This window comes from Crinia signifera, chromosome 6, assembly GCF_055691185.1.
Source record: "Crinia signifera chromosome 6, ASM5569118v1, whole genome shotgun sequence".
Taxonomy (NCBI): domain Eukaryota; kingdom Metazoa; phylum Chordata; class Amphibia; order Anura; family Myobatrachidae; genus Crinia; species Crinia signifera.
In genome coordinates, this window is record NC_139222.1 from 149,199,558 (window position 1) to 149,211,940 (window position 12,383).

The 12,383-nt window shown below is 39.6% G+C and overlaps 1 protein-coding gene across 2 annotated transcripts; it reads right to left on the reverse strand.

The window, feature by feature from the left end:
- Positions 1-248: 248 nt before the first annotated feature.
- Positions 249-6,575, reverse strand: LOC146008380 (claudin-12-like). 2 transcript variants are annotated; one of them, XM_083147592.1, is made up of 3 exons: positions 6,421-6,575; positions 6,112-6,226; positions 249-3,762 (listed from the first exon to the last, which is right to left on the reverse strand). In XM_083147592.1, the coding sequence occupies exon 3, from the start codon at positions 3,742-3,744 to the stop codon at positions 3,010-3,012; it is 735 nt and encodes a 244-aa protein (XP_083003718.1). In that variant the 5' UTR covers positions 3,745-3,762; positions 6,112-6,226; positions 6,421-6,575; the 3' UTR covers positions 249-3,009. The 2 variants fall into 2 exon arrangements, with proteins under 2 accessions (XP_083003718.1, XP_083003719.1); XM_083147593.1 differs by having other exon boundaries at positions 6,331-6,549.
- Between the last annotated feature and the right edge of the window lie 5,808 nt (positions 6,576-12,383).

The following is a 12,383-nucleotide window of genomic DNA, read 5'->3' on the forward strand; positions in this document are numbered from 1 at the left end:
TAACAGAAAAACAGGTGCATACATATGTAGGTAATACAGGTGCAGGCGTATCAGCCATGTAGCCTATTTAGAGCTATGGGAAGTATAGAAATCCCCTATTTGATAGCAGGACACTTCAACAGTGTCAGAACCAAGGTGCAACATGCTATGTTCAGAGTCTGATTAAGCCCATCAAGAGACATCTGAACAGATTTAAAAGAACATTACATTTGTAAAGTAATAGCTGTGGGTGAAGGAGAGCACTGAAACAAGTCACAACGTGGACTTTATTTGAAGTGGAATGGTTACAAATAATATCACATATACAGCATACAAGAAAGAAAAACAAAGTTTGTTTAATATTATCTTGAGATAATTTGCATATCAAACCCCGAGTTTTCATTTACAGATAGTCAATTTAAGAAACATTTTATCATTTTAAAATATACAACTAAGCAAGTATTACAGGTGGCAGTACAATCTAAATTACAAAAAATATATATTGTACATTTATGACACATCCATTAATAGTCCCATCACTAGTATTTAAACTGTAACTTAAAATAAAATAAATAATATAATGTTGCGGAGGGGGGTGAATATTACCATCTTTATCTTGTTTGATGACAGAAAACTTAATTCAGGTGTTCAGAGAATTTTGCCAAATTATTAGGCCACATCACTACACTGTCACTGACTCAGATCAAGATTACCTATTTATCACTTTCAGATGTATAGTCATTAACCTCTTCCCTAAAGCGTCATATGCATTTATTTTGGAGATTCTATTTCACAATAAGGGATCAGTAATATATTGAGAAAATTAGCCAGCTCTTCTTTCCATATAACCCTCACCTAATAGTAAACCGACTACTAATACTTGAAGGAAAATAAAATGTTAAAAACTAAGTTAAGTCCCCATTAATAATATCTTTCATGATATTTTGATCTAAAATTTTACTTCATATAAATTGTGTGGTTTTAATTAAAATAATAACCCACATACACACAAACACACATTCAGAATGTCATCCATTCCCTTGATGAAAGCTCCTGTTTTCCCTTCTTCAGTTTTTGCCCTGAATATGAAAAAAAAAAAAAAAAAAAAATTTCCCCCTCTAATAAATAAGTCCAATCTTTTTCTAGGGACAGGCTGTGATCCCATGCACAGCATCACTCACACGGTACACCATCCTAGAGTCAGGCATGTAATCATCTGTCAGAGACCCCGATGGCCACAACAGTCATGATCTCTCTGCTATTAGATAGCTAGTGCTTGTTGGCAACTAAAATAGGATGTGACAGAGGGCCAGTTGCACTAAGTGATAAAAATTGATAAAATGGAGAGTGATATGCAACCAACCAATCAGCTCCTGCCTGACCATTTTCAAACACAGTCTGTGATATGGCAGGTAGTAGCTGATTGGCTGGCTGTTTATCACACTCCATTTTATCACTTTTGAAGCTTAGTACATCTGGCACATAATAGCTATCCAGCTTTTATGTCATGCCATCTCAGCACCATGCACCAGCATTTCTGATTACATATCTTTGGGTGAGAATTCTTCCCTCTATTTACATATTAAAATGGGTGGAGATGTAACTGGCTGGGTGTGCAGGGTCTAAGTTTAGAGGACACTTGTCCACAAAGTGACATCATTAGTATCTGTTTAACATTTTCATGTCCCCCTCATGTTCTCCCATCACAATACCCATCATGGTAAACCCACACCACTGCTATAGTAATCATCTATGGCTCCGGAATTCTTATCTCTGTCCTTCCAACCCATTAATCAGCCATCTTACGTCAAAGCACCTTTCATGCTGTGGTCTACAATATGTGATGTGAGAACGTCATTACAACAACTTCCCCCAGGTGTGCTGGGCTATAGTTATGGGTGGCCCAAAGTGCTAAGGTCTTGTATATGTGTATTATATACCGTAACAGACTTCACACACAGCACATATCCGTTTATGTGGAGATGGGAAGGTGGTCCTATTCCACTCACATTAGTACCAGCATGGGCTATTTTATCTATCTTTTTGATTTTAGCATATTGTAAGGTATGCAGTGACAAAATTTCTTTACAATGCTAGACTGTATTGCAACATAAAACACTGTGGGCTAAATTTCCTAAGCCTGGGGAAAAGATAAAGTGGAGAGTGATAAACCACCAACCATGCAGCTCCTAACTCATTTTTTTCAAACATTGGGCGGTATTCAAGGAGGCTGATTCGCCAGGTTTTTATGGCGATTTTGTGCTGTAAGGCGAATTTCTGACTAAAATGGTGAATCACCCTATTCAATGACCAGATGGCGAATACATTTCAAGGTTTTTTTCGCCATGATTCACCGAGTAGTAATCGCTATCTTTTTATGGTGAAGTGGAAGGTGAACTTTTAAAATAAAGTGTTTTGTTTTTTACAATTGGTGTAAAAAAATCTGGAATTTTATTCTGAGGAGGGGCATGCTATTTTTATTCATGTGCTGTAAGCACATGAATATATATTTAATTTAAACATTTTTTTTTTTTTTTTTTACACAGACCAGCCAGCAGGGGGCCGGAGCCGAGCCGCTCATTAGATATTCATATATTTACTTCACCCGATCATTACATATTCATGATCGGGTGTATTGAATATACCCGGTCCCCTGCTGGCACCCCCGGGGGGCAGCCTGTGCTTCCATCTCCCTGCCTGCCACCGTCCTCAGGCTCCCTGCGGCGTTCGCTGCAGGAGCTCATATTCGCCGGTCAGGGGCAGCGAGCCCCTGACTCGTTGAATACCGGAGCCGGCGAGGCTCCGGAACGCGGCGACCAGTGGCGAATGTGCAGCGAATCCTAAACAGGATTCGCTGCACATCGCCGGTATTCACATTGAATACCGCCCATAGCATGTGACATGGCAGGTATGAGCTGATTGGTTGGTACTTTATCACTCTCCATTTTATCACTCAAGATTAGTACATGTTTTCCCATAAGTAAGCTATTTACATGGAGCAAGAAAGCTCTAGCATGTCACCATTTGTAGCTAAACAGTGTAGGTGATAGGGAAGTCCATATCAATGGCTGACAAGTGGGAATGAGAGGAATATGATGGAGGGATGTAGTTTTGCATATTTGGGATATGTGAATACAGTGGCTGCCAATATGAAGAGGTCAGAGATTTGCAGTTACAGTACCACACAAACAGCAAGCCTGCCGTAAAGAACATTCCCCCGGCACTTCCAATGGCAACAAAGACAGCAATGTCATAGGTGAAGTACGGCCCATATTTGCTGTTCAGAACATTGTTATAAAATATCACCCAGGTGGACGGAGTCATACTCATAACACCTGCTAAAATAAATAACATTCCTGCCACTAGGTGGCAGCCAGAACTATTGACTAGACACTTGGCAAGTTTCAGACTGGGCACATTTGTGCTGAAGGTGGTGTTACATATGCCAGTCAGACATAATATAAGAGCGGCGGCGCCTGTCAGGATACTGAAGGGAAGAGCAAATTGCAGAACACGGATATCCAGCTGATCCACATTTGCGTACCACTGTGTATCATAGATCATGCACTCCCTGCTCCATTCTAAACGGGTGCACTTCACCCACAGCCCCATGCTGACACTCAGGTTCTTCTCATTCCTGTTGAAAGTGTAAAGTTTCATCTGTCTCCACTGTGGGAGAAGAGTGGCAGCAAAAAGACCTGATATGGAGGCCGTTCCACATACGAATGCAAATAAAGTCACTGCGTGCACCTCTTGGCAGCCCATGGAAACCGATGGCGATAACTGGAACGAAAGGATAAATGTTTCATTTTAACTTAGAATTTGATGGCAGATAAGAACTTGGCCGACTCGTCTTTTTTTTTTTTAAATATGTTTAATAAAACAAACAACACAAATAATAAATTAGTGTATTAGACAAAAGGTGCCCACACACTAGAACGACTTTTTTGGACGATTTCCGATAAATCGGGCAATATATCGTCCGATGTTTACCGATAATCGCTCCCATGGATCTTTTGATAAATCTTCTGATCTTACGTGCTGCATTAAAGATCAGAAGATTTAACAAAAGATCCATAGGAACGCACATGGGATCTTAAGAAAAATCTTTGGTAAAGATGTGCGCTTGCCTGAAATCTTTTGTCCAGGACGGACAAAAGATTTCAAGGCTAATTTATGCGCACATCTTAAGATCGCAGATCTTTCTAGTGTGTGGGCACCTTTAGACCCCAGAGATGCCAAGACAGAATCGCTCCTGCAAAATCTCCATGTTAAAAAGAAGGATTATGTAGTAGGGGTAAAAATAAAGTGTTAATAACAACCGTGGAGGTGGCAGACGGCGGCGGGGAGCTCCGTTGCCACAGAACGAACGTGCATCTAGGGCTCGCAAGCCCCTTGGCGGGGGCTGGCAATAGAATCGCCAGCCCCTGCAAGGATGAGACCTGCTACATCTGTATAAAGATAAAATGATGTATGTAGTAAAAGATGCAATTGTGCAAGTTCAAGGAAATAAAGCCAATTTATCATTGACATCTCTTTCACCAATAAAAAGGATAAATTCTAGCATACCAAGCTCCAATGTACACAAAGGGGTGTAGAATATTTTGTCAACATTCATAATGTCGACATGCACACATTATCGACATTGACCATGTTGTCATTCACCATGTCAGCACTGATGAATTGTCTACATTATAATGTTGAAGTCCCTGGCTGTCTAGTGGTGACTTACCTGATCTGATAGGTCCAGTAGTCAGCAGATGAGGGCTTCTGCCGGTGAGTAATGTTATCCCTAAGCCTAACTTCCCCTCCTTAGCGCCTAGCCTTCGCACCCATACCTTAACCTGAACCAGGCTTGCCTACCCTCCCGGAATGGCCGGGAGGCTACCGAAAATCTGGATCTGCCTACCGGGAAGGTGGGCAAGTCTCACGTTTGCTGGCAAGAACCCCTGCACCCCCCCTTCCCCGCTGATTCAATTACCACAAATTGCAGGTCCACAAAGATAGCAGCATAATTTAAGCCCTGCTGGCTCTCAATGGGCCGCGAATCATGGAGTTTTGTGGCATGGGGGCGGGGCCAAGTGATGTCAACCTTGTCCCTGCCCCCCTCTGATATTTTGCCTCTCAGGGAGAAGTGAAATTAAAAGACAAGTAGGTAATCCACATGTCAACATTCTGCACATGCTGACGTTTCCAAAGTCAGCTATTTTATTACATTTTGCTATAAAAGCCTAAGTTGATTAATAAGTACTCAAAAAGGCGTTGGAGTGGTGGTGTCCTGCTCTCCTTCTTATGGCAACCTTAAACTTTGTCACTTTAAGGTCTCCCTCAGACCTTAGAATTTATGGATAGAGTGGGTTGGTGTGACAATAGTACCAGGTGCCAAAGATTAAGATGAAAGGTTTTATATAAACAGATTAAATAGATAAGATATAAATAAGCATGAAGAGGTTCTCACCCCTGGAGGCAGCAAGGATGGTAAACTGGGAAGGTCCAAAGAGAGGTCCTCAGTCACTGCTGACTGAGGACCTCTCTTTGGACCTACCTAGTGCTAAGCTATTTGGAGACTGGGCAGGGTGCACGACCAGACTGCATCCCTGCCTTTTTCCATCCTTGCCGGCTCCAAATACCCTTAGGGGTAAGAACCTCTTCATGTTTATTTATATCTCATCTATTTTATCTGTTTAAATAAATCCTTTCATTTTAATCTTTGGCACCTGGTACTATTGTTTTGTCACACCAACCCACTTTAATAATATTTACTGTTTGTACGAGCAAAATGTGTTCCTGCAGTAAGTGAATTTAGATTGTTTCTCTTTTACATTATATATAGGTAACCTGATATATTTTTAGTATATGTAATACCGCCTTAAAAATGCCTAAGTTTGCATTGCTGGTGTAATAGCCATATAAAAGAGATGGTATAGGAGGACCTAAAGGGATGCCCTCTGCTTTAGATTAGACACAGATGAGTCCAATGGCTGCAAAAATAAATAAAAAAAAGGCCTGAAGAAATGCCATATATGGTTTGGGCATCAGTTTAACGCTCCTGCTCACATTAAGGTGGCACATACAAAATAAATGAGTAGACAAAATAAGCCCATGACACCAAGTGACATGGCTGTGACTCACCTCCTCGCAATTCCTTCAGTCACTGCGCATCCAGCTATTACATTAAACACATCCTTGGGCAAACATCAGTCAGATCTTTCAGCGGACACAGTTCCTTCTTTCAGAAAGCTGTTCTCTGCAAACAGATACAGATTAGGGTTTCAAATATCGAGAAACAACCTGCGATATAATGCAACAGAGAAATCACAGTGTACCTAATTACTAATCTCCCAGAGGTACCTGCAAGACTAGGAGCTCCAGCTGTGACATGCCACAGACGGTTCATTTCATTATCTATAAAAACAGAAATATCAAGTACAAAATACCAACCACAAAAAGCAGGGGCTGGGATCATAAATCTGCAGCCAGGCTTCCACTACATCACACTGCACATGCTCGGCATCCTTCAGAAGAGAATTCTGGGAGCAGTCTCTCTCTGGTCATTGCAGATGCAGGCAATCTCTTTCTTTGAAACTGCAATTCCCAGCATGCATTGTGCTCCATCTTCTGCATAGAACAGCTGATGAACTGTATACACTGGAAGCAGGGCAGTGCAAAATGCATAAAAAGAAAGGAAACTGCAGTTTTGAGGAAGGATTAATTTTTTTCCACAGAACAATTAATAAAAATATATAAACATTTATTTTTGATAACTAACCATAATTAATGACATACATAAAATATACACATATAACATACAATAAAGAAAACAATGTAATATTTAACTCCTTCAACAGCAGAAGTGATTTTCACCTGTGACCAGCTCTGCTGCATTGATTGCATTAGGAATTACTTTTTCAGTTCTCAGTTTACGATCGCAATCTTCATATTGTGTAATATGTTCTTCAGGATATATAGGGTTTTCATTTTGAAACCTTCTAGATCAGTGTTTTTCAACCACTGTGCCGTGGCACACTAGTGTGCCTTGAGCTGTTCTCAAGTGTGCCCCCAGATCTAGAGATGCCCAAACCAGTTTACAGCCACCACCAGTTCAACTGTTATTTACTGGTCTCTTCTTTTCATGTAAAGGGCCAATGTATTTTATTTTTGTTACCTGTGGGGACTAGTGTGATTTCTTTTATATGGGGGCCAATAGGTTTCTTTTTTTCCTATAGGGGCCAATGTGTTCTGCCCTGTGGGATCTCATGGTGTGCCTTGGCAATTTTAAAATCGTATTTAGTGTGCCGCAAGGTAAAAAGGTTGAAAATCACTGTTCTAGATTGTAAACTCACTTGAGCAGAGCCATCTTTACTTCTCACTTCACATCTTTATGTGCTATTTAATTGTATCACTAGTTTCCAGACCATCAAAATGATGGAACAGCAGGGGTTAAAATGTGGAGGGGTTGGAAGTTATAGTTCCACCTCCACCATGACCCTGCACAGCAATTCCAACAAAGAATTTCGCCCTACTACTCACATCAATAGATGATGAAGGCTTTGATAGTGTCAATGATGAGCTGCAGAAGAGTGATAAACCGGAGGGAAAAACTACCAACCAATCAGCTCCCAACTGACAATTTTCAAACATGACCTGTAACAGCTGATACTTTCTTTCTCTACTTTAGTACATGTGCTTAAATCCCGATTTCTAAAAATGCGATAATGTGCGATTTTAGAACCTTACTAAAAAATCGCATCCCATTAAATGTCAATGAAATGTAGCTTTAAGCGGGCTTACTAGTATAAAGATATATATCTATATATTTATATTACCACACACAGACAATCTAATTATATTCTTCAATTAAAAAAAAAAATGTTTTTCTCTGAAATAACTAAAAAAATGAATTGTCATTCAGTATTGTCTGTTCCATGTTTAATCAGTACTCAGACTTTGCATTTAATTTTGGATTCAACAGAATATTTTAGTAATAAAACAACCAAAGGTTGCATAGAAAACAATAGGACCCTTAACCTAATATTTTGATGCCCAACTCACTGCAATCAAGCGTTATCTGTAGCTCTCAATGAGACCTCTGCACCTGATAGCAGGTTGCTTGGCTCTTCCTCAACAAACATCTCCATTTGTCTCAGGTTTGATGTGTGTCTTTTCAGGCTGCATGTTACAGCTCTTTCCATAGATGTTCAATAGGATTCAGATCAGTGTTTTCCTCTTATGCTTGGTAGTGTGTATCACTCCAAAATGCCTTGAGAGTCTTGTGATTTCTTGGCACCCTGCATAGAAACATTATTAAGCCTCCTTCATGTGTCACAGTAAGTATGGTATCCTTTAAATGCTTAATTTTTTCTAAACTGCAAAGAACAGAGCTAATGTGAATTACCAAAAAGCTCCAATTTTGACTCATCGATCCAACGGATATTCTCCCAGAACTTTTGTGTAATAAATATGTGTAAAAATTAATTTGACCAAACTCCAGTCTGTATGTATTAAAATGAGACCTCCTGTCAATCAAAAAGCTCAGGCTGCGGAAGTGAAGGGTTAGGGGTCGGGTTAAAATGCATCAGGATTCCATTGTTGGTCTCCTGAACTTAAAGTGCCCACACACTAGAAAGATCTGTGATCTTAAGATGTACGCGTAAATTAGCCTTGAAATCTTTTGTCCATCCTGGACAAAAGATTTCAGGCAAGCGCACATTTTTACAGAATATTTTTCTTAAGATCCCATGTGCGTTCCTATGGATCTTAAATCTCCTGATCTTTCATGCAGCACATAAGATCAGAAGATTTAGCAAAAGATCCACGGGAGCACGCATCGGACCGAAATCGGTAGATTTTCGACCTATTATCGGTAAACATCGGACGATATATCAGAAATCAGCCAAAAAATCTTTCTAGTGTGTGGGCACCTTTAGGGGGTAAATTTCTTAAAGCTTCTAAAAATGAAAAGAGGTGATGTTGCCCATAGCAACCAAACATATTCCTTCTATTATTTAACAATTTCATCATAGAAAATTAGTGAGAATGTGATTGGTTGTTATGGGCATCACCTCTTAATTTTTAGAAGCTTTAGTAAATGTACCCCTAGAAATCCCAACAGCCAGGATATTGTACCTAACTGGTTTGTTTAATTGGAAAACTGCAGAGTATATATACAGATTAATTGATATGTATATAATTTTACATATTGCAATGATGGTCTGAATAAATGTAATCACGTGGCTAGATCTATGCAGGAAGGTTTGTGTAAGTAATGTTTTTCAAAAGTGTTAGTGCAGTGTGGCATTGATTCAGCATGGCTGGCCATAGGACTAATGTTTACTTCCAACTATTATTACTGTGGAGGAAGGTACGTGGCTGCATCATATAAATAAATGTCCTGTGGGTGGGCCTAGCAGGTCTGATGTTTTTACATTTGTGATGTCTCTTGAGACTGGTGCCACATCGCAATTTATCATTTTCATCCTATTAGATTTTACTGCGCATGCAACCCAACTGTGTGTTCGCACAAAATTGCATATGTGATTTCCAATTTCTGCACAGAAAGCAAGGGAAATATAATGGAGTTGACCCATTATCAGACACACGGCTGCAAACCAGGGAAAGGGCTTTGTAGCAGCATTTGCAAAAATGGCCGTCGTGTGATGTGTAAAAGAGGTAGACGTGGATGCAGGTGCATCTGACACTAATTCAGGCCCTATATAGGAATCCTTGGAAGCACAGCTGAATATTTGTCCAAGTCTTCCCTGCTGAAAAGATGCAGGCTAGTTTTGTGATCACACACCAATGGTTCAAACCTCGCTCTTCCTCCATTCATTCATGGTTTCTGGTGTATAGTAAGTGTCACAACAGCTTATTGAAACTGGTATTTTTCTGCATATGTACACTGCAGATCTTTTAGCCAACAATTGTATATCTGCCAACTCCAAAGGAAGATCTAAGTGGGTAGAGTAAAAGATACCCAGATCTCAGATCCACTATGGACACATAACTCACACTACGTGCTGTTTAGGATACATAGAACACATCCTGCTTTCATTGCTGCTGAAAAGCAGGTTTGTGCACATTACACTATGTAAAAATATATAATAAAAATGTGGGTAGTAAGTGCTGTTTCTTAATTGATTGTGATTCAAAAGTATGGAAAATGGTATTTATTCCCCTCAAACTTTGCTTTCGTGACCAGGACATTTTCCTATTGCAGATGAAAACTGGACAAATTTGCCATTTTTTTTTTACACAACGTGAGAAATAAATCAACGTATGTCTGAAATGTAACAGAGATTTAGTTATACAGTACATCAATTTCACAAATCAAGCCCCAGATGTAGTCTCCCATCCTGTTGTCATTATACTGTCCTTAGTAGCGGGGTCCAACTCCTGTATATGCTGGTGAAAGTGCATACCTTGCTCCATCAAGTACTTTCCCATGTTCTCCTGGACTTTTTCATGAAGAGGATCAAAAATATGGACTTTGAGGGACATCAAGCACCCCATTGTGCCAATGTCTCAAGCAACTGCTGTTTTTGGCATTGTGATTGAACAGGAAGCCCCAAAACCACTGCAATAAAGCTGTTCCAAGCAACTTTCCTCCCTCTTGGTAAGCATCTTTGGGAATTCCTTGCACTACAGGATCTTTCTAATCTGTGGTGAAGGCTGCCAAATCATTATCTAGAGCGCTAACTAATTGTTTCATTAGCCAGTATCAGAAATGTCCTTAAAAATAAGAACATTTAAAAATATCTGCCCAGGACACAAAAACATAGTTTTAGGCCAATACCTTGCATTTTCTATACTCTTGAGGAATAGGCAATAATAAAAAAAAAAATGTTACATGGTGTTAGCACGGAATATAAAAATGGAATAGACAGAGGGTAGTGGTTGTCCGGCTCTATAACTCAGAAGCAAATAATCTGGGAAAAGCGGTTTTAAAGAAAATACATTCACTCTTATTTGTGCACTTTATCCCCTTCTTTCATTAGAGGATCGTGATATTACAATCTGTGAGATAAATAATTTTAGGGAAAAATAGGGCGCAGAAAGGATTAAAGGCAAAATTTAATAAAAATAAAACAAGCAATTATGAAACATTGATCAATATAACTCTAACAGCAAATTCAAGTGAATAATAAATTACCAGACTACAAGGAATCTTTCAAAACCCATACATCCATATTCACTTATTGCGTATTTGGGAAATCTTGCGACAAAATATAGTGTAAAGAAAGTCTCACACCAATATAAGTATTAAAGCAAAGTAGCTTCATATGATATGCCTACGCTCATTTTATTACTCATGCTATAAACTTGAGCGGTCTCCTACATATTATAGCTTCATATGTAGGAAGGAACACTTCATACTTCCCCTCCAACCATACCCTCATACTGCACGGAACATCTACAGTATCTATTTCGCATTCATTTATCATGGAAAATATAATCTATTAGCAATAGGAATAGTCTTATATTCCTATATTTACTCACATCATTATTTAGAACATGAGGTCTAGTAAATTAGATAAATACTAAATGTATAAGTTATATGGAACAATGTACTACCCACTGTAAGTAATGGAAATATTATTAGAAGTCACTGAGAATTCTCACCACATAAAACACAAGGCTGTGTGTGGGCTGAGTGAGTTATATGGATATAAAGGTCACTGATCTGTGTGACCTGTATACAATAGGGAGTGTATTACTACTGCTATACATACTTTTTTCCTGATAAAAACTAAAGTGACGTAACCAGATCTCACTATTTTTACAGATTATTTACATTTGTTTATATATATTAACATTTGTGTATTATGTAACGGGATAGTGTAACCCCCTCCCCCTTTAATGAGGTGCATGTTATCATGTACACAAGGGGATGTGTTACAGTAATGGTGTGTACACACGGGAGCGATTTTTGCTAATATCGGGGCAATATGGTCGCTGAGCGACCATATTGCCTGCGATGGGAGTGTGCACCGGCGCATATATCGCCGGGTGCACGCTCACGTTTTTTCCCCGTAGTGATCGCAGGAACATGCTCCTGCGACCAGCTGATTTCCACTGCCAGGCTCCCCCGGCAGTCTCTTTTTCATCAGCGGCCATCTCTGGTCTCTGATGCAAACGGGACACTGAGCGATATATCGCCCCGTGTGTACACCGCTTAAGAGTTCCTACAGAGAAATCACTGATCTTGGTTTACACATAGCAGAATGACATGAGCAGTGCTCCGTGCTGCTTGCTCACCCTATCATATGCCTCCCCTCCATAAGAAGTTACAGTACGTGATCAGTAGATTCTATATACCAAAGTCATCAGGAATCACCATACTATACAGACATTATTTACATTAGTGTACATGTATATTAGCATCACTTGTGCAGTATAGGAGTGTC